This window comes from Haliotis asinina, chromosome 5 (assembly GCF_037392515.1).
Source record: "Haliotis asinina isolate JCU_RB_2024 chromosome 5, JCU_Hal_asi_v2, whole genome shotgun sequence".
Lineage (NCBI taxonomy): Eukaryota > Metazoa > Mollusca > Gastropoda > Lepetellida > Haliotidae > Haliotis > Haliotis asinina.
Genome location: NC_090284.1, coordinates 35,081,454 through 35,104,915, shown reverse-complemented (window position 1 = coordinate 35,104,915; position 23,462 = coordinate 35,081,454). Strand labels below are relative to the sequence as shown.

At 39.4% G+C, this 23,462-nt stretch overlaps 3 protein-coding genes across 3 annotated transcripts in view; 2 read left to right on the top strand and 1 right to left on the bottom strand.

Moving 5' to 3' along the window:
- Positions 1 to 389: 389 nt before the first annotated feature.
- Positions 390 to 3,253, top strand: LOC137284134 (uncharacterized). Its single transcript, XM_067815819.1, has one exon. It carries the CDS (start codon positions 625 to 627, stop codon positions 2,479 to 2,481), a length of 1,857 nt encoding a protein of 618 aa, XP_067671920.1. The 5' UTR covers positions 390 to 624; the 3' UTR covers positions 2,482 to 3,253.
- Positions 3,254 to 4,027: 774 nt separating this feature from the next.
- Positions 4,028 to 7,758, bottom strand: LOC137284571 (dynein axonemal light chain 4-like). Its single transcript, XM_067816421.1, has 3 exons — positions 7,573 to 7,758; positions 5,575 to 5,658; positions 4,028 to 5,136 (listed from the first exon to the last, which is right to left on the bottom strand). The coding sequence occupies exons 1-3, from the start codon at positions 7,642 to 7,644 to the stop codon at positions 4,972 to 4,974; spliced, it is 321 nt and encodes a 106-aa protein (XP_067672522.1). The 5' UTR covers positions 7,645 to 7,758; the 3' UTR covers positions 4,028 to 4,971.
- A 216-nt stretch (positions 7,759 to 7,974) lies between these two features.
- LOC137284153 (telomere length regulation protein TEL2 homolog) overlaps positions 7,975 to 23,462 on the top strand; it is a 99,864-nt gene continuing 84,376 nt past the window's right edge. Inside the window, exons 1-8 of the mRNA XM_067815844.1 lie at positions 7,975 to 8,451; positions 9,341 to 9,535; positions 10,350 to 10,504; positions 10,794 to 10,941; positions 11,596 to 11,698; positions 16,523 to 16,591; positions 20,789 to 20,930; positions 21,290 to 21,426. Of these exons, the coding sequence (XP_067671945.1) occupies positions 8,075 to 8,451; positions 9,341 to 9,535; positions 10,350 to 10,504; positions 10,794 to 10,941; positions 11,596 to 11,698; positions 16,523 to 16,591; positions 20,789 to 20,930; positions 21,290 to 21,426 (1,326 nt within the window). The 5' untranslated portion in view covers positions 7,975 to 8,074. The remainder of the gene's footprint in view (positions 8,452 to 9,340; positions 9,536 to 10,349; positions 10,505 to 10,793; positions 10,942 to 11,595; positions 11,699 to 16,522; positions 16,592 to 20,788; positions 20,931 to 21,289; positions 21,427 to 23,462) is intronic.

Genomic DNA, 23,462 nt, shown 5'->3' with positions numbered 1-23,462 from the left:
CAGACAATATGACATAGGTATGATATATGACGTTCCATCATGAACATAATGTGAATCAGGAGTTCTCACATACGGACGAGGCTGAACATATATGAAACGAAACCGCCATCGCTTGTGCGTTAACACGACCGTCTGCCTTCAAAATGTAGCGAGTGTGGATTACAAAAAGGGAAAATGTCATCTTGATGATACAAGACAATCTGACAACGTCAGAAGTTAGTGGGCGTGGCCTACTGCCTGTGATGGATGTCCCCTTTGTGTGTATCTCTCCCACATTGTTCCAGATACCAGGGGGGCGAAGGCTCCGTCCGCACCCTCCCCTATACTAGATCACAGGTGACAGGCTTGCGTAAATGTGTGCGCTCATTTCCGCAATCTTGTGGCCAATGTGCGGTCACCGTGACAATGTTATCAACTATTTAAGCAAAGAAATCAGAGAGCGTCATCAGAAGGAATTGTTCAGTGCTTGGTCTGTGTAATTATAGAAGCTTCCTCCGTGAGACTGACAGTTAACACACTGGGGATCTTCCAGATTCATTCGTCTTTAAGTATTAACACTGACTTTGAAAAGTTGGATTAAATCAATTTAATCCATAGACCAAAACGCTTTAAGACAATTTCGAGATGGATAAAGCAAGACTGACAATGTATCTGCACCTGTTCATTTGCACCCTGGTTCTGTTGGCGCCAGCCGTCGCCCGGCCTTTCATCATAGAGGCAGAAACCGTTGCCAAGGAGCGCGAATCTATTTTCCGAACCCAAGCCTCGGCCATGAGGTCATCGCCGTTCCACACAGGTGACATTCTGAGAGTGGATTTCTGTCTCAGAAAAAACACATCAGTCACGCTTGCCAACATCCGCTTTTCCAACGACGGCGATAAAGATATTGTGGATGTCGCCATGGACGGCGAGTATCTGGGATCTTTCTCGTCATACAGCAACTCCAATTTCGGCTTCAACTGGAACAAGTACCACTATAGCGGTCATATTGGGAAACAGCGAACGCTTTGGCCTGGCAGACACGTCGTGACGCTCTCTTTCCGGTCCACGGACACCTATGGTATTGAAATTGACTCACTGATTCTCATAGTCGACGACGATTCTCTTAAAGACGATTTCTTCCGCTGCACGGCCCACTGTGATGCATCTATCAAGTATTCTGCCATCAAATCAATAGACGACATTCCTTCGGGTGAGTTGGTTCAGAGGAGCCATAACACGTTTTGTGCTCAAGACAGAAACATCAACTATCATCTGTTCCATGAAAGCATCACAGAATACCGCCTGACAGCAACACCGCCGAGATACAGGACACTCCTCAACGACAAGAAGAAAGACAGCACGGGTTGTGAGCCTGTGTCAGACATTATCTGGGAATTTCGGAACTTCCGAGTTCTTCCGAGTGAAATCCCACGGGTCGTGAGTAATGCTCGAATGACATTTGGAGGAGATAATACTGCCAAATTCACCACAGTGAATTTCCAGTTCAACCTGGATAAATCCTTCTCCCGACAATCTGATGTAGATGTTGCTTCAACTCTCATCTTGAAGTTCCAGGAATCAAAGACACTATTTTCTATCCTGCTTGGCCATAGCTCTCGTGCTGGTAAGCTGACAATGGTTCGACCAACGTCCAATGATGGCGAGTTCTACACATGGGAAATACCGGAATTCACCTGGGTTCCGGATGACCAGAACTACGTCAACCTCACAATCATGACTCCACCAGGTGTAACAGCAGTGATAGACAACCTCAAACTCGTACGCAAAGAAAAGATCCCCGACAAGAACATTGTTATCTACGAGGACGATGAAACTAAGGTTGTCGGAGTGGTCGAGGACCAATGGTGGCGCGCACCTCGTGCAATGACAGTCAAAATGGTCAATTCGGAAGTCACATGGGACAAGATAACAAAAATAAGCGTGTCAAGGGCTATTCGCTGGACAGAAGGTTTTAACGAGATTTTCCAGTTATATGAGGACGGACTCGCTAACATTAATGCCTTTGTTCCTTACGGCGTCAATCATGTACCGTTTGGATCCTCTGTCGTCATTGGTCAGTTCAACACAACGGACAGCCGTCCTTACGCCCCAATATCCACCGTTATTGTTGACCCTTATTCCTTGAAGTTTCATCTGGATTATGTTGATTCAAGTGTGGTGGACCTGGAGATCAACTCTAAAGGTGATGACACAGAACTCCATGTAAAAAACGCTAACTATACCAGAGACCGGTCAACGTACCCCATTGCTGCTATCAGGTCGACGTGGGTATCGGACGGAAATGCTGATATTGATCACGTTAGTGCCAACTTGAACGAACCAAGAGAGGCCTTGAATGGGTGGGAAAGCATATATGGGACGGCATTCGCCTTTTTCCGCCAGTGCATTTCCATGCACAACACCCAGGGCCCTGACTTGTTCCTTGAGCTGCTGGGTACAACACAGACAAATACGGATGACACAAGATATTGGCTGTGAACAATCTGGGTAAAATACACCCATCCCTCACCCGGTGAACCTATCTCTGTTGTGTTGAATCCGATGCTCAGACATACCTCTGCTGTCGTTTCAAGGATATTCTTTACACACGACTTGCAATGACATTTCCTTATTCGGGTCCGAAAATCCAGTACTGAACGATTTGTCACCATTATCCGGTCCCATCCAATTGATCGGATATATCCAGACCAATATAATCACACTGTTAAAGAAACGTCCTGTCTGTTTGATATATCACCGATATACAAGGCATCGTTAGAGTTGTACATAAGTCTTATCTAAATAGTCCTGTATCAGTTCACGGTTACAACCATATGTAACTATTATCTCATGTGAGAATGATTGAATCAAGATCATCTAAAACCGTTTAACCATACCATAGTCTTTGTAGAAAGCCAAGTCCATGCGAATCTGAATGAAATATTAATCCAGTCATCAGTAACAGAACTTAACATGTATCCTGTGGTGTGTTCGTCTGTAAATAATGCATCTTAGAATATTTCATTTAATTTAATCACATCATTCATGTTTCTTGTGCCCAGATTCCAGATGTATTTATCTGTTTATGGGATTATCTGCGAATACATTATGTATGAGGTTGGGGTTATCTTCCTTCTTGCATTGTCGTAAAGCATTATTTAAGACTTGTTCATGCTATTATGTGTTTACAACCCTTGAAAATACAAATAAGAATTTATTAATATGACCATTTTTATACTGAGCTCAAATAAAAAGTGGGAATTGAAGTTTATATTTAAATTTTACTTTTTCTTTCTGTGTGTGTGTGTGTGTGTGTGTGTGTGTGTGTGTGTGTGTGTGTGTGTGTGTGTGTGTGTATGTGTGTGTGTCTGTCTGTCTGTCTGTCTGTGTGACAGCAGCTTGAGGGGTGGGACGGGGGTGCTATTTACAATTTATTTGGAATTATGGATTAAACATCTAGAAACCTACGTCAGTTTGGTATAAACGTGTATAGATATACCTTACTGTACTGCAGATGAGTACAGTCCAGGTGTACAAAATGGGTACTGGTCAAAGTCCATGCATTCTGATATATACCATTCACAAAAGTAGGGGATTTTGGATTTAATACATTGATAAAACGCAAATGATGAAGCTAAGGAGGAAATAGAAGAGGAGAAATTAAGGGAAAATGTGACAATTTATTTAATTCCTTTCAAAATGTTCATCTTTATGGATATATATTACTTTTTCTCATATGCTTTGACACTTGCTGCTCACAAAATGGAATGTCCCCTACTTTTTTTGAATGGTATATGATGATCATAAGATGGCACATGAATGACTATCAGTTTTAATATGGTGTATTTTGCCGTAGTTTGTCAGTGTTTACCACTGAAACATCTGGCAAAGACACACTAGGGACTATACACTAGGAATAATAAACAGTGAATCCACGATGACGACCAGCAATAAAGGGACAACACTCTGCAAAATTACTCATACCAGAAGAACATACAGGCCATTTGCCCTTTCACTCTGCTCAAAGTTGGATTAAAGACAAGTCTGGATCCTAAAATTTCATTTATTATTATACTTCATCAATAATAGTAATAATAAAGGTAACATATGTACATGGAATGCTAAAATCTGAAACTGCTATGTACAAATGCATAGCTCAAGTGATATCAACCTTGGTCTTACGTCAAGGGAATAGGAAACTGTATAACACACATATAAACACAGTAAAGGCGGCATATATACTGCAATAATACAAGGATACTTCTCCAAGGTACATACAAAGGTTGGTCTATGCTATGACATAGCAGGCAAGTGCACAACACAGGATAATGCTGCAAGATGGCTGCCAATAGGTAATGTGTCATAATGAGATGGTCAAGAAAATGTGCAAAGTGTTTATGACATGGAAAGTATCACGGCCAAGTAAGAAATAATAATAATAATAACTATAGTGTGTTCAGTTAGTCTAATGTGTGTTCTCCTGTATTTCAAACCTGACTCTAACACATCTTTCATATTTGGAACATATATTTTCTGGCAGACATTGAAAGAGAGATGACCCATATCAACAACATTGATGTTGTACAAGGAAACAATGCAGAGTAATTGTATAATATTGATATCTAAATCAAATATGTACAACTAGCAGATATGATTTGTACAGAAAATCATAAATGTTACCTCTGCAACGAACCAAATATGTTTCATCAACAGTAACATACCATCCACCTACATTGTATTTAAACAACATGTCTCTGAATAAAGAAGTTAAAAATGGAACTTAGTACGCTTGATGTCTGTCCATACTTTGTTTCACATCCACATTAAGTCATGTCACCCTTTCACACCCCTCCCACTATCTACACACTGAACACAATTCCCAGTGACACGGTCACTGAATGATAATGTATGATGTAGAATGTATCGTGACTGATCCATGTTGGAGGAACATGACCAGCTCCATGTTATGTTTAGCAGCTGTTCAACTGTTCAGGAACACTTCCACACTACAATGGCCACATTGCCACCAAAGAACATATACAGCAGGTTCTTCACTTCATGGGTGATCTCAAAGCCAAGGCCTTCACCAACCACTGCATGCCAGGAGGCACCAAACTTCTTGTCCATTGTCTCCTTGATCATCTTGGCAGCGTTCTGCGACAAGTTATGGATAAAGTTGATAATATCAGTATGATACATGCTATAGTTAACAGTTGTCTATCACTCTGATCACTCTGATATTCTGACAACCATCAGATACTGAAGTGAACTAGGGTTCGGTGTTAAGGGGAGGGGAGGGTTGGGGGCTGGGTGGGTCAGCTGTTGCTTGCTGTTGTGTAATATTTAAATCTAGAGACTCCACTAAATTTCAAAGTAACTTAGTTAAGACAATTATGTCAAGGACCCCTTGACATTGTGGTTTGCTTCAAATTAGTGTTCCAGGGACTCAGTTTACAAATTATAGAATATATACAAGAACAAAGTATGGAATTGGATGTATATTTTTTAACTTTCTTTTGAAACTATTGATTTCATCTATTTATATAACTTCTATAAGTTTTGGAAATAACACTGTTACACTTGGGCTCATACCTCGTTATTGCTGGCAAACTTCTCACAGGCTGTGACACATAACTCCATAGCTTCAGTCTTCATTTCATCATTCATATCAGAATGCTTCAAATCAGACAATGAACAACACAGTTAGCTAAATCCTTCAAACACAATATGCATGTACAACAAAGAGCAGAAAATATATGTACACATGCACATGCAATGTATGTATGACTTGGTGCAAACTTTAGCATTTCATTGGGAACATACACTTCTGGACATGTGACATTTGTGGCACACAGACATACAGACATTGTTGTAACTACTTGTCTCTTTACTGCATGGGTGATATGCAAAAAATGCATCACATACATTCATAATTTGAATGAAATCATTCAAAGCATATGTCTATCAAAATCTTTTTTTTCTTTTTTTTTTTTTGAAAAATGACAAATCCGTAGATGTTTCATAGGTATTTTAGAAGATGCTGTTTGATGAAATAGCATGGTGGGCAAGCTGGCTAAAGTGCCAGGCTAGTGATCTGTAAATCATCTCCATCAACTGGCCGTTGTAAATTACCATCATAAATTTGTTTTGCCTCTGAACTTTCTTCAAGCATGAAAATGAAAATATTTTTTTTTTATTCTTTACATGGTCATAGAATGGAATCCAATGGAAATAATGAAAACAGTTAAATAGGAAAGGGAATTTTTTCAAACAATATTCGAAATCAGGGGGACGAGGATGTTGTTAGGGCAAGTGATAGAATAAGATAGAGTCACTGGTTCATGTAAGTTGTAACTAGTCCTGTTATGATTCTCTTGTGTATTCAGTGCATAGAACCATGTCACTTCATGAATTCAATCCATCATTCATAGTCACTGGAATCAAATATTTCCAAATATGTTTAAGAGAGTATTTCACTTGGAACTATTTTTTATATCAAATTATGTAAGTGAGACACTCAAAATGTAACATAATTTGCCTCATTTTGTTTTAAAGACAAAATATCATTTAAATGTTTCAATTTCAGCAATTACGTGTTTGTTAATATATTTTCTTGAAAAGTATTCATGAACGAATGTTTGAATTTGTTTCTATACATTTGTAAAATATATTGTATTCGCCTCAAAGCATATTTGTTGCAGCTCTAAAATGCAACCAGCCAAGATATGATCACTTCTGAGCATGACTGCCAGAGAAAGTCTCTACAATTACTCAGTTTGCAGAAATGACAGAAAAAGAAAAGACTTTGGATAAGACTATATAACTGAAACTCATTGACAATGTTTTTGAGGATTTCATGTACAACTTCTAATTGACATCCCAAAATGTTTTGCACAGCAGTAACTTGCATGTAGTAATTTGTTTTTTTAAACTTTCCTCATGCATACTCTCATTGTCGAATACAGAATACTTTTGACATCTAGGTTTACCTCCCTTGATTTTACCTGTCGGTTTTGTTGTGCTCACAATAGGTTTACGTCAACTTTGGCTGCAGTAACTGTCACATTTACTTGAGCACTTTGCTAACAAAGTTAAATTTATGGCATACAACAACATTTGTCATGATCACAACAGCTACCACAACCAAGGAGATCAAGGGTGTTGTGATCATACCAATGATCTTGTTGAGTATCCATGGTTTTACAAAGGATTTCAGATTTAACTTCATAAACTGATTTATTGTCTTACAAAATGGTGCAGATTCTGTTGTTAATCACAAAGAAGAATGGCACATCAAGAGTTGATATATTAAAATCCCCACTGACGAGTTCTAATGTTACTTTTATTATTTATATCTTCGTTTAGGCCTTTAACAGGATATTCAGATAGTGTGTTACATAAATCGATGCATTTTCATAGTTTGAAGACAAGATAATTCTTTTCGATGAAATCTTGCAAATGAAATGACAATTCGAATCATCTTTGGTAGAGTGACAAATTCCTGCAATAATATCCAAATATCTGAAACATTTTCAAATTTGTAAACAACAAAAGATTGAGAGCGCCAAATTTCAAGATCAAGATATTTACCCTGATGAGAGGATACGTGTGTACTCTCTTTGAATCAGTGTCTGCTTTCTTCTCTTCTGTTTGTTCTGCCATCTTTCTAGGTATGAAAGGTAAACGATAGCACCAGCAACCGCTGAAATAATGTGTGGAAATGTTAGCCGCAGTTGCCTTCCGCTACTGGTAACTAGGTAACAGTGCGCATGTGTAACGGAAGTAGTATAAAATCCTTCGAAAACTACTAATATACAACACAAATTTCCCCTTCCTCGCATTGTCGTTTTGTTCTTCATTTTCTTACCAATAGCATGTTTGAAATTTATACTTAAGTACGTATAGTAATTCTATGATATATAAATAACACAAATATCAAATGTTGGCAAAACATGAAATGTTTTTATTCAAATATATATAATAGTTTTAAGGAAGTTTATATCTATGAATATTTGCGGAAACGGATGTTAACATGTGCTTCTGTTTACAAACTTATATGATTGAAAATACTTTCATAAATGTTTTATGAAAAATGGACAATATGCAACAACAGCCTTTGCAGTCGGAGGTCCGCCGTATAGCTCGGGAAATCGAGAACGGGTTGTCATGTGACAAATTTAATCATGATTATGTCGAAATGTTGACGAAATTTAGACAATTTGTATGTGATGGAGAAGTTTCGCACTTAAAACACATTGATGGCATTGCTAGTTCAGATTTAGCAAGAGCTAGAAGTGTCTTTCGGCAGTTTCACTATTCGAGATGTTGCAGTCGCCTGTTGAATTCCCTGACCGTTGAAGTAGTGTCCAAATATTCAAAAGTAAATGTGCAATCGTTGGAGAAGATCTTCATGAATGGACCTGCTACTCAAGCTATAACAGTTCTGTGTTCAACTGTTTCTAAATCTGGGTAATATATGTCTCTTATATGCTATTGTTTATGTGTATGTAAATATTGGTATACTGTTTGCCCACTTGAAAACTGAAATGAAATGCAACTCTTTGGTCACTGGTGACAGATGTGTGTGTACCCCAGGTATGTTTCTGTATACAGAAACGTAGCCTAGTCAAAATCAGAATACAGGAACATACTCTAGGTTGATTTCATTCCATTCTGTGTCGTTTTCATGATTGGAACTGTCATTCTATTGTATCATGTCCATGATTAGGTGGTCAAGTTCACATGATTTCTTTAAGCAGGCTGTCATATCCCAGTAATGTGTATTAGTGCTCATGATGTCAGTCACTTGACTGTCTTCTCAGAATGAGTTATTTATATTTGATCATCCATCTCTACCAGATATTTTTCTGAGTTCAGCATACAGCAACAAACACAAAGAATGTGGTGTCAGAAACAACCCATCAATATCCATGAACATATCAGACAGACATTTTACTGTAGTAAATCTTGAATGACTACACGACTTTATTACATTTCTGAATTGTGAAAGTAAACATTCTTGCAAGAAAATATACTGAAATGAAATTTCATACAGATGACATTGACAAAGATATATGCATGTCTGCAACAGAAAATCCACTATCAATTTGTCATACCAGAGACAAATTACAGAGGCTATGTTGTAACAGATCAACTGGAGCAAGCAAATCAATGTCAGTATATGTGTGTGGCACCTCCAAAAAGACTGTATCAACTTATCAGTGTTAGAAAGGTGGAATAGAGGGCCACTGTATCCAATGAGACTGCAACTATCAGATGACAGAGCTCAGCCTATGCACTGAAATGCTTTTGTTTGTAAACAAGATGCTTGTTTTGAGTTAGTTCTTTCCTTTTTCAGGCTTGGTTTTAAACTTCATAGGTGTGTGTCTTTGTTGGAAACATTGCTGACAGAACATAAGCTGGCGGAGATATTCTGGGAACAGTCACTACTCCCTCTGCCTGAATATAATGACCTGCAGCTTCAGGATCAGCTGACAACTACCATTGTGTCCCTGCCAGAAACTGTCACCAACAAACTACAGAAGGAAACAGGGTCCGTGTCACACATTTTAGTTCACTGATTTATTGGCAATTTTAACATCTCTTAACCAATAAAGATAGATTTTGTGTGATCATCACTAGATGAAGTTTACCATGTTTACAGTTAAGTGAGAGGGATCCCCACACCAGCCAAATTGCACTTGCTCGCCAGATTGCACTTTCTCTAAGCCATTTCATTGTGCATGTGCAGTGATTGCTACAGTGACAGAAACAAGCTCAGGCATGCATCATGAACAAAAGAAATCAACTTTTGTCCGACCAGTTGATTCTTCCCGTTGATGTCAAATTGAATTTGACATCCAATGTTGGTCTTGGTCAGAATTTGTCTTTAGCAACCCATGCTTATTAAGAGGTGACTAAAGCTATCAGGTGGTCAGCCATGCTGACTTGGTTGCACATGTCAACATATCTCTCTTGCATAGATCAGTGCTCATGCTGTTGATAAGTGGATCGTCTGGACGAGACTCAGTAATTTACAGACATATTGCTGCCACCCTATAACTGGAATACTGCTGAATGTGGTGTTAAACAACAACAAAAAAATAAAACAAGTCTCATGTTGGTACCCTGTCCAACCAAGGTTAGTGACTTTCTCATCTTGTATTGTTTTTTGCCTCTTACTGATACTGATCATTGCTTAAAGCTAGTAGTCATCTTGATTATGTTGAGACGATGGTCTGCAGTTGTGGTTTTGAAAGTACATGGTAGTATGTTTAGACTTTATCATTGAGGAATTGAGGAAGGCAGGACATGTCCATTTGATGTATTTATCAACAGAGAAGATTTCTGTTTCTGATATGTTCCAGTGAAATGTTCTACCCTCAAAGTTACGTGCCCTTGGTGTGTGAAGACATCTACAGGACATTGGAAAAGGCTCGAGAATGTCTTGTTGCTGGTAGTGATTGTTCCCTGGAGTTTGTCAGCAAGGTGCTGGGGAGACTGGCCCTTGCAGGGCATGCAGGTGGGAAGAGTTGAAATATGAGGGGATTTCAGGGATATCTAACTGGGGACAAATATACCTGTCAACAGTGGAACTGAAGATGATATAGAATATCAAGATCCAGTGTCGTGGAATCAGTGTCGTGGAGCAAGTGTCAGTATACAGACAATGATGTGAGCTTCATATCAGTATGCTTCTTTTATTGCAGTGTCCAACCAACTAGGTAATGAAGCTGTCTGTAGTGTTGGCACTGGCACAGTGGTAGGGTAATATCTTGCTGTTGCTTCATCTTAACTCCTTATGTTTTCAGACCATGTTTGGACATACTTGCTGCCACTGCTTTACCCCAAAGTACAGTCAGATTACATCTGGTGCCGGGTGTGTGAGCGAATCATCACTGGGGTTCCAACACGATGTTTAGAAAGTGTGCTCACTCCCTTCCTGAAACAACTACCTTGGTATGTAGGACTCCCTTCCTGAAACAGCCACCTTGATATGAACGACTCCCTTCCTGAAGCAATTACTTTGATATGTAGGACTCCCTTCCTGATACAACCACCTTAGTATGTAGGACTCCCTTCCTGAACCACCATCTTTGTATGTAGGACTCCCTTTCTGAAACAACCACCTTGGTATACAGGAATCCCTTTCTGAAACAACTACCTTGGTATGTATGACTCCCTTTCTGAAACAACTACCTTGGTATATAGGAATCCCTTTCTTAAACAACTACCTTGGTAAGTATGACCCTTTTCCTGAAACAACTACCTTGATGTTTCGGACTCCCTTCCTGAAACAACCACCTTAGTATGTAGGACTCCCTTCCTCAAACATCTACCTTAGTATGTAGGACTAGCTTCCTCAAACATCTACCTTAGTGTGTATTACATTTGATTTTGGGAGGAATCAGAAGTTTAGATTTAAATAATGATTTAAATTTCTTCTCATGGCTTGCCATTATTGTTGAGACTCCCAAGAGAATAGAATCACAGCTGGATGAACTGAGTACGTTTAAGCACTAACCTGCAGAGACAGATATTTTATAACCTGTAGTATGTAAGCACAATGATTATGTGGGACATAGTGTTGAAGCTTCAGAATTTTCCTTTCAGGTATGGTGTTGCTGGGAAGTTTCTTGGTGATAGCATTATGAAGAACCTCTCTATACAGAATTTGCTGTGTACAAAGTTACTATTTCACAGACACTTTAGCCAGGTATGCCAGTGCATCATCTTCCCTCCTACAGACTAGATTGATGTGTCTATGCATCACCTTCCTTCTTATAGATCAGACACATATCTCCATTCATCCTTCCAGGGTAGAATAGGCCTTCAGCAACACAAGCTTGCCACAAAAGGTGACTATGCTTCTTGTAAGAGGTGACTAACAGATTGGATGGTCAGGCTCACTGACTTGGTTGACACATGTCATCGGTTCCCAATTGCGTAGATCTATGTTCATGTTGTTGATCACTGGATTGCCTGGTCCTGATTCAATTATTTACAGACTGACGCCATTACCTGGAATATTGCTGAGTGTTGCGTAAAACTAAACTCACTCACTCGCTCACCTTCTTTCTTGATGTATCCATGCAGGATATCCTTCTTACAGATCAGAAAGATGTGTCCATGCATCACCTTTTTTCTACAAATCAGGCAGACGTGTCCATGCATCACCATCCTTCTTACAGATCAACCAGATGTGTCCATGTAGCACCATCCAGGGTGCGATTTAGTTTGTTTTGAATAGCTTGCAGCAGGTGCAATGTGATGTATAATTTTGATTGCATTTTCAAAATACTTGTAGCACCTAAAACATTATAAGATAAGACAAATGATACAGTATGGTTCAAAATTATTGAGAATAGCTAAAGCATTTCATATTATTAAACGAGAACAAATCAGATAAAATTGAATGTATTGTGAAAGTGAACTGACCTTTTCATGTTGTGTAGGTAACAATTTAATATTTTATCAAGTCTCCTTGAGCTTCACGGCACAGTCTAAGACGGGTAGGCATACTTCCTGTCAGAGAGGTTAGTGTCTCGTGAGTTATGCTGTCCCAGTATCGGACCACTTCTCTCTTCATGTCTTCAATTTTTGTCAACCCCTTTTGATTCACACATTCCTTCATCATCCCCCAAATGTTCTCAATGGGATTTAAGTCAGGACTATATGCAGGAAATGGTAATGCAGTCACATTTTTCTCCTGAAACCACCGCTTGGCATGTTTTGCGGTGTGTTTAGGATCATTATTTTGCTGCAAAATCCAGTCATTTCCATAAAACACATGTGCACTTGGAAGGAGAAAATTATCTAATATGTTAGTGTAGCGTTGACTTGTCAGATTTCCCTCAAACACACACTGGGGGGTCGTTCCTAATAAGGATATCCCTCCCCATACATGGAACTTTGGGCTGTATTTAGGTCGTCGATACAACGGTGCTGACGCAGACTTTGTCCATATTTTCACATTATTGGGATATACCCATATTGAGCTTTCATCAGTAAAAATCACATTTTCCCAGTCAAAGTTTTCATGTGCCAAACACCACTCAACACGCCTGTCTTTATGTTCTTGTTTCATGAGAGGAGAAGGAATTCCAGTCTTTTTCTCCCATCCAAGATCAATCAAATTTCTTCTAACTGTAGATTTTGATACAACTGTTGATCCCCTTTCTATCATTTCATACCTGATGTTTGAGATGCTTGCCCTTTGCTTTTTAGACGCTAAAATTCCCAACCGGACGCGATCTGAGAAGTCCAATTTTCTGGGTCTCCCTTCTCCTTTCTGGTGCCCAAAATCCTTTCCCTCTTTAAAATTCTTCCTAATCCTATACACAGTAGAAAGAGGAGTTCCTGTTCTCTCTGCCAATGTATTTACATCATCAATTCCTTGATTACACAACTCAAAAATCAACCTTCTTTTATCTTCAGCAGACATTGTTGACAGTGCTGAGGAAAATGACGTCTGCTACAAATTCAGGGGAGGTAACTCTAATTGTACTATACTCAGTAGGCCAAGATGAGTTACCTCCCTTATACCATTACTTAGTTTTAAGTATCAGTGAATCAGTTGAGGTGTTAGGATAGCTCAAAGTAAGAAGAAAAATTCTCAATAATTATGAACCAGACTATATCTTACCAAATCTAAAAGATCTAAAGAAATTGTCTATCTCTTCACAGTTCATCATCAATTTCATGGCTGTCCCAGGCAAAATCCTCAGTTTCAGATCTGAGATCATGAAAATCTTTTCGACAAGATCTTGGATGCCTGTGTGTGACTGTCTTCATTAAAGAGAAACCCCTCTCACATTGAGAAGATTTCACAGGCAGGGAAAGAATGTCCTTGTGGTCGCCTTTGGTGTCATTGCTTCTTCCAATCCTTTCCCACAGAGTGATGAAATCAAGAGGCCCTTCAGTTCTGAAAATCCTAAGAACTTGTTTCTTCATAGATGTCAAGTGAAACATAGTGTTTGCCAAATTATATCCCTTCGAAGTAAGTGATCTCTCAAAGTGCAGAAATAACACCTTGATCTCATCATCACCATAAGTGTTGATCATGTCTGCATTGTCTGGCCACCTCTCTGGGTTTAAGACTTAAGATGCCCCACATACCTCATGCTCTACATCAAATCTTTCCACAAGATTCCCCTTCATCATCTGGTCTACACAATGTGCATCTGATACAGCACTTTCAGTTTCACCTCCTGGACTACACAATGTGCATCTGACACAGCACTTTCAGTTTCACCTTCTGGACTACACAATGTGCATCTGACACAGCACTTTCAGTTTCACCTCCTGGACTACACAATGTGCATCTGACACAGCACTTTCAGTTTCACCTTCTGGACTACACAATGTGCATCTGACACAGCACTTCCAGTTTCACCTTCTGGACTTCTTTTACCTTTAAAGTGACTGGTTGCTCTGGGATACTCCACTTCAGTCACACTGCTGTTACTTTGTTCAGTGAAACTCAAATTCCCTTGCCTTTTTGTCTGTTGAATAATTTTGTCCAGCATCAGTTCCTGTGACAGACATTAATTCCAATACCTGTGGAAAATCTTTATAGGGTCTTTCATTTTTAGCAAGTCTGTATGAAACAGTGAACAATGTTTTCAAAATATTTGTGTTCTGAGAGTATATTTTCATTACAGAGTGTTCAAGAGGTAAGACAGAAGCAGTTCTTTTTGCACATACAGAAGCAATTTCACTTGCTTCACTTCTGTTATGTGTCAAAGTGGTTTCATGTGTTTTAATTTCGTGCAGTCGAAGGGATTTACAAGCACTTCTAAATGAATTTGGTTTGCCACTCTTGTCAAATGTTTGACAAAGTCAACAATACATAGCATTTTCAGTTTCATGTAAATACAACCGGCCCCTTTTCACTTTCCATTCCCTCTAAATTTATAACATTTCCCCTTTTTCAGATCCAGTAAATCATCTGCAGGATTGTCATGTTTAAGTTTCAGAACTTTATCAGCCGCATGTCCCTGCTTGTCAATGTCAGTGGGCCATGAGTGTCAGAAATTCAACTGTTATAAACACTATTCGAACTTGTAGTCACAGATTTAAAGAATCTGTTTAGTGGCATTTGCTTTGCGTTTTCTCCAGAAGTGATAGAAGCACTGTCAGAAATAATTTTCATTTACAGATTCCTTGGTATGTTTTTATTGCTCTATCGAACATGTGTTCCTTGTTACTTGCACCAGCTAAAAGTAGCTTGCAAGAGTGCAACCTGGTAATAGCTAAATCACACCCTGCCATCCTACTTACAGATCAGACAGATGTGTCCATCCATCACCACCCTTCTTACAGATCAGACAGATGTGTCCATCCATCACCACCCTTCTTACAGATCAGACAGATGTGTCCAAGCATCACCACACTTCTTACAGATCAGACAGATGTGTCCATCCATCACCACCCTTCTTACAGATCAGACAGATGTGTCCATGCATCACCACCCTTCTTACAGATCAGACAGATGTGTCCATCCATCACCACCCTTCTTACAGATCAGACAGATGTGTCCATGCATCACCACCCTTCTTACAGATCAGACAGATGTGTCCATGCATCACCACCCTTCTTACAGATCAGACAGATGTGTCCATGCACGACTTTCCTTCTTACATTCATACTTTAACACTGCCAACTGTCTGTTCTCTCATATTTACATGTCATACCTCACGGTCTGTACTTTCACTTAAAATACACTGAGTCAAAAAAAAAACTTCACAAAATAAATCTGTGTATCCAAAATGGGATCCCTATTTTTTGACTCTAGAAAAACGTTAGCAAAACCTGCTCAAACCCATCCATTCGTCATGCAAATGACGGTAGTGCCAAAAAAGGTTTTACACGTGCAGTTGATCATGTGATCTTTGCATCGTAGTTTTCTTCATTTGCACATGTTTCCATTGGCCTCAAGAATTGAAACTGGTTGTGGCACTGTCAGTGTTTAGAGTACATCACACAGATCTCAGCAATGAAATAATAACAATTTAACCATCTCACCATCTCTTGTTCTTTTATAGTGCCCTGAAGAAACAATGTGAAGTCTCTTTTTTGACTCAGTATACGTTATCATGAGTTTACCCAGAAGTAAACATAGTGTTATTTGTTTATGCTCCTGCACTGAGTCTAACAAACCCTAGTCATATGTCATATGACTTATCTTTTGAGATTGACTAATCACAGTACTGCTTACTGAATTACAAAATTTGACATTTGTTCATACCTTTTGAACTTTTACCCTCAAAAAAGTTTGTACCTGAATGATTCCAAAAGCTATTTTTGTTTGTTGAGAGATAAGTATCAGTGACAGGGGTGACCCTACATAGTAGCTGTTGTCCAATTGGTTAAATCCATTTAGCCATCTTACATTTGATTGGACGGTCATAGGTTGCTCAATGGTTGCATAGCGCAACCTCCTACTAGGTTTTGTTAGACTCACTGTAGGAACGTAACCAATAACTCTGAGACTAAGCTTACTTAGACTGTGATCTTACCACAAATTTTTGTTTTTCAGATTCTTGTAGTGCAGAATATCATAGGCTACCTGGCAATCTCACATACAAGACGGAAACTCTATTTAAAGGTATACATATCACATATGTATATGTATGTTTGGTACACTGGATTTTTCAAGTTGGTTACTCAGAGTTTCATGCACACACAAAAACAAGTGTTTTGTGAAGCAATCATCAGACAAATTGAAATCAAGTTGCTTGGAACTATTTTTTCCTCTCTCTTGGTTTGTTTGTGGTCCATTCTGACAGGTTGAAAGTCTTTCAGTCCTTTTGTTAATCTTGAGAATTTCCAGCTTCTCTTCAATACAGAGGTTACATAATCCTGTGTCTCGCTTACTTGTGTTTGATTGCTATAAAATGTTCCATTTCATTATTATTTTAATTTGCCAGATATATTTGGATAATTCTGTTACTTTTTCGTAGTGTTCATTTCTGAAGGATTTTGTGTGGTTGTGGTATCTCAGTTTGAAAGCCACACTTGCTAGCCCTATGTATGACATGGTGTTCACATGAGTAGTTACAGTGGCTTTGCAGATGACGTCATTCATCAGGCATTTACCGTTAAGCGAGCAGTTTACCTGCAGTTGCATTTCTTCGTGGTTGGCGTTTGGCTTGCTGTTGTCAGTACTGCTTTGTTAGGCACCTTGATTGTCAGTTGAATGTTTTTCATGCAGCTGTAGTTATTTTAACCGATGATCTGTTGAAGGTCTTGGAAGCTTGCTTTCTTGGGGGAAGTGTTTGCCTATCAGTTGTAGGAAATGTTTGCCAGTGTTTGTTTTGACATTTTTACTGAATGGTTGGTTTTACCATGTGATTTCTCTTGGTCAACTTTTCATTGCTTTCCCACCTGCAGGTTTTGGTATTGTAACCAGGTGCTTCAAGGGTATGTTCATAATATGCTACAAGTTCAAGTTCTTACAATCATTACCAAATATGGCAAACAGACAGGACTTATTGAGAATTGGTGTTTTTTTATTGCAAGGCATATTTGACAATTATGTTTTTTAATATCCATTAAAAAGAATTTAAACTCAGGCGGGAAATGATAGTTGTCCACATTTCCAGAGCAGTGGCCTTAAAAGCCTTGCATGACTTGCAATACATGTATTTATATTTTCCACAGATGTTGATAAAACATGTATATTAACTTATTTGGGAGGCATTTAGAAGTTTGGGCAGTGAGTAAGGATGACAATATATGGATGACAGACTTCTCTATTGCTATGAGAGCAATGTTTTGGTGTAGGTTCTAACACCGTTACCAGGCTAGTGATGAACAGTAGGAGGAAAGGGAGCATATATACAATGCAAGTAAGAGGAAATGTTTGTACCGTACTCTAGGAAATAGGAAGCCACACACTACTACAACACATGGGCTTATAAAAGCATAACAAATGAAGCCTGAAATATACACAAGGGAAAGTCTGGCATACATAAGCACAGCTATCAATGATGAGGATGCATACATAAGCAGGGCTATCAATGATGAGGATGTATACATAAGCAGGGCTATCAATGATGAGGATGTATGCATAAGCAGGGCTATCAATGATGAGGATGTATACATAAGCAGGGCTATCAATGATGAGGATGTATACATAAGCAGGGCTATCAATGATGAGGATGTATACATAAGCAGGGCTATCAATGATGAGGATATATGCATAAGCAGGGCTATCAATGATGATGTATACATAAGCAGGGCTATCAATGATGAGGATGTATACATAAGCAGGGCTATCAATGTTGAGGATGTATACATAAGCAGGGCTATCAATGATGAGGATGTATACATAAGCAGGGCTATCAATGATGAGGATGTATACATAAGCAGGGCTATCAATGATGAGGATGTATACATAAGCAGGGCTATCAATGATGAGGATGTATACATAAGCAGGGCTATCAATGATGTGGATGTATACATAAGCAGGGCTATCAATGATGAGGATGTATACATGTGGAGGGCTATCAATGATGTGGATGTATACATAAGCAGGGCTATCAATGATGAGGATGTATACATGTGGAGGGCTATCAATGATGTGGATGTATACATAAGCAGGGCTATCAATGATGAGGATGTATACATGTGGAGGGCTATCAATGATGAGGATGTATACATAAGCAGGGCTATCAATGATGTGGATGTATACATAAGCAGGGCTATCAATGATGAGGATGTATACATGTGGAGGGCTATCAATGATGAGGATGTATACATAAGCAGGGCTATCAATGATGAGGATATATGCATAAGCAGGGCTATCAATGATGATGTATACATAAGCAGGGCTATCAATGATGAGGATGTATGCATAAGCAGGGCTATCAATGATGTGGATGTATACATAAGCAGGGCTATCAATGATGAGGATGTATACATGTGGAGGGCATTGGTGAGGATCTTTGATGAGTTGGTAGTATGCTGGAGGTTTGTGATAGCCTTGGTCACGGTTGATGGCTGCAGTCTTTTGATGTAGATGGCTTCTTGGAGTTTCTTGAGTTTAAAGTCTTTGAGGTCGGTTGTTAGGGTTTAGGCTCTGTCCCACTGGATACTGTGGTTGGGGTCGTTTTTGATGTGATCTGATACGGCTGATTTTGAGTCAAGTTTGGATACCAAGGTCTGATACTCTTTCATTCAGATTTTGAGAGGTCTTGATGTTTCACCTGTATAGGTCTGTCTGTGGAAAACTGCTCTCAGTGGTTCTTGTTTCTGGGAGGTGGGTGATTTGCCAGTCGCTTTGATGGTATTAAGGATGCTGTTATTGTTATTTAGAAAACCACATCTATATTGACCTGTTCGAGTACAGTCGAACCCTGTTTATCCGGACGTTTTGGTTTCACTCAAAAATCGTCCGGATAGCGAGACGTCTGGTCAACTGGATCAAACAATCAAAACGTGAAAATTAAATGAAAGCAAAACAATTTCATGTATGTATATCAATAAGTAATATTACAGTCAATAGTAATAACAGCGAATCATCATAACATATAAGTGTACCAATGATACATGGAAGGCGGAACGCAGGTTACCATTTGTCAGGTCGTATCATACGCAATCATGTATCGCAAGGTGGTAAGTTAGATGAAATTGATTACAGTGTAGTTTACCTAATCCTACTTAGCATGTGTTTTCGCTACTGATGAGATGTTCACACACGTGCCAAGTCCTAATGAACAATCTCGAGTGACACACATCACTAGTGTTTTGATGGCTAATTAATCAATTCACATCAAATGCTTTCCAATAGCTTGAAAGTGAAATCACCGTGTCGTGTGGTAAACGATAGTGACGTGACACAGACACATGCACGTTGCACGTATCTCCCCTTCCGGATAACTGGATAATTTTTCAATGGAAATCTGTAGGAATGGTTTGAAAATTCGCCATCCGAGTCCGAAAGCATGGGTTCCAGTTAAGCGAGTACAATTAATGAACGTAAGTTTCGTTTCACATAAAAATTGTCCGGAAGGCGGGGTTTCGGGATATGTGGTGTCCGAGTAAACGGGGTTCGACTGTATCTGGACTTTGTGGCTGACAATGGTGTAGTATGGGTATGTGCTATTATCCCTGCTGGAGGTGTGGGGTGATGCCAGTAATATCAAGCACACAGTGTACTAGGGCAGTGTATCACATGTTGATGTTGTCTACTTGTGCAGGTGTTACTGTCCCTGCTGGAGGTGTGGGGGGATGCCAGTAATATCAAGCACACAGTGTACTAGGGCAGTGTATCACATGTTGATGTTGTCTACTTGTGCAGGTGTTACTGTCCCTGCTGGAGGTGTGGGGTGATGCCAGTAATATCAAGCACACAGTGTAACAGGGCAGTGTATCACATGTTGATGTTGTCTACTTGTGCAGGTGTTACTATCCCTGCTGGAGGTGTGGGGGGATGCCAGTAGTATCAAGCACACAGTGTACTAGGCAGTGTATCACATGTTGATGTTGTCTACCTGTGCAGGTGTTACTATCCCTGCTGGAGGTGTGGGGTGATGCCAGTAGTATCAAGCACACAGTGTACTAGGCAGTGTATCACATGTTGATGTTGTCTACCTGTGCAGGTGTTACTATCCCTGCTGGAGGTGTGGGGGGATGCCAGTAGTATCAAGCACACAGTGTACTAGGCAGTGTATCACATGTTGATGTTGTCTACCTGTGCAGGTGTTACTGTCCCTGCTGGAGGTGTGGGGGGATGCCAGTAGTATCAAGCACACAGTGTACTAGGCAGTGTATCACATGTTGATGTTGTCTACCTGTGCAGGTGTTACTATGCCTGCTGGAGGTGTGGGGTGATGCCAGTAGTATCAAGCACACAACGTACGAGCAGCACCTCTACATCTCCCAGGCAGTACTCATCTGTGTTGGACATCTCAACTCTCAGGAAAAGGAAACATACAAGGATGGTAAGTTTTCGATGCCAAACCCTCTCCAGAATCAGAGAAGAATACCTTTTCTCTGCTGGTATACAAATAAGTACTATTTAAATCATCTTTGTGCAATTGTTAAAGAAGTCATCTGTAAAAATTTTATACAGACAAGTTCCAAAATGTTACACACTGCAATTTCACAATTTGCAATTCAGTTTACATATTTAGTGGAAATAATGCTTTAAAGAAGAAAGAAACATGGTCACGTATGACCCAGTTATCTTAAATGTGAGAGCTATGAAATTCGACTCAGTGTTGTTGCTGTCATTGTCTGTCTTCAAAGGCTATTATATGGCATCAGTTGCAGAAATAGTATGTAAATTACATTATTTCAGAACTTGTGCGTCTCCTGATGCCTGGAGTGTCATGTCATATCGGCCACTCTGATCCAAAGATGAGGCGGCTGGGCATGAAGGTCGCTGAGGTCCTAACACATCAGGTGGATCCAGGCGGACCACAGCTTGACTTCCAGGTTAGTCAAACACTCGTCACACCCAGGGTACAGGACATTTCCATCAGCTAAATTCTTCCGGGCCATATAAGATTTTAGCAGAGTGTATCGAAATAGTTTGCCCTTTCAAATATTAATAATAAACCATATGACTTATGGACAACTTCTTGTTTATTGAATCAAGTGAACCCAGATAGCATTCATATGTTGGCCCAGTGTTAGCAACATTGCAATCGGATTTCATACGTTGGCCCAACATCGGGTAGCATCGTGGATATTATATTCAAGGACCCTAACCCAAACTGTCAGCTTTTCCCAGAAAGTGCTCTGACTCTTCCATCAGATAATGCGACATGATCACAAACTGGGCTTTCGGAGTTGAGTTTTCCTTGAATATACGGCAGTAAGTGTTTCATTATGTGTTTTTATTATTCAGCTCTGTATCCGAACTATACCCCCTGAAAAACAACAATGGTTTGTTCAGTAATACCAGCATGAATGATTATTCACTTGAAATCAAAAACATGTCATGTGTTGACCACATCATGACTCTCAGCTAATGAAATTCATGACTGAAACCCAGGAGGTTTATGTGATCACACTGATGGCTTTCAAAATCGGTATCATTTAGTTAGCTGGTTGTGATCAAGAGTGCATGTAGGTTCAAAGTTCCAAGTAGGCAAGTCACCATCAGGTGTAAATCTACTTGTGTGGATCTAACTTCCAAGTTCTGCAGTCTGGAGATAACAGCTAGCCATCAACCTACACGACCACCAAATGAACCTGATAGTGGAATTTAATAATGCAAATTGGTTCATTATTGTCCCCACGACATGTAATGCGGGGTGATATAGGCGACACCTCATATGTCCATCCATCCGTCCACCCGTAGTCATTTTGTTTCCGGAGCATAACTCAGAAACCGTTCCATATTTAGACCAAACTTGATAGATATAATAATCTCAACCTATAGTTGTACCTTTTGCTAGTTACAGAGTTTTGGCATTTTTATTTTTTTTTGCTTTTCCATGCCTCATTTTGGTGTTAGTCTAATGATGGGATGGGCTTCGTTTCTGGAGCAGACCTCAAAAACCGTTCAATGTTTTTCTGCAAAACTTGGTAGATATATCAATCAGAACCTATAGTGGTGCGTTTTGCTATGTACAGGATCTTGTGATTTATTATGGAAACGTTTTGGACTTAGTCTGAAAAGTGAGAGGAGTGCTTCATTTCCGGAGCAGAACTCAAAAACTTCTTAACATCTGTCAGTACAACTTGGCAGATGTGTGTGGCAGAATCCAAAGTGGTGCCTTTTGGTTTTTAAAGGTTTTTGTGATGTATTCTTTTCTTGGTAGCCATGGAAACGTTTCGGACTTAGTCTCAAAATGGAGGATGGGCTTCATTCCCAGAGCACAACTCAAAAACTATTTTGTATCTTTCAACAGATCTTGGCAGATATACGAGACAGATCTTGAAATTGTGACTTTGCTGATTACAGATATATGGCATTTATAGTTTTCATGAATTCCATGGAAACAATTCAAACTTAGTCTAGAAAAACAGTGACTAACTGTGAGATGATTTGTCCTTTCAAACATGTGGGGGCCAGGGGGATATTTCATCTTCTGATGACTCTTGTTGTGATTTATTAGTTTCTTGGTTTCCATGGAAACATTTTCGAAAATGGAATTAAGGGCTTCGTTTCCGGAACACAGCTCAAAAACTGTTCAATATTATTCTGCAAAACATGGTGCATACATCAGTCAAAACCTAAAGTGGTGCCTTTTGCTATTTACAGATTTTTGTGATATATCATTTTCCCAGTTTAGAAGGAAACAATTCTGACTTAGTCTCAAAATGGAGGGATGGGCTTTGTTTCCGGAGCACATCTAGAAAACATTTCATATCTTTTAACAGATCTTGGCAGATATATGAGACTGATCTTGAAGTGGTGCCTTTTGCTGTTTACAGATATATGGCATTTATATTTTTCATGACTTCCATGGAAACGATTTAAACTTAATCTAAGAAAATGTCAAGTAACTGTCAGATGATTT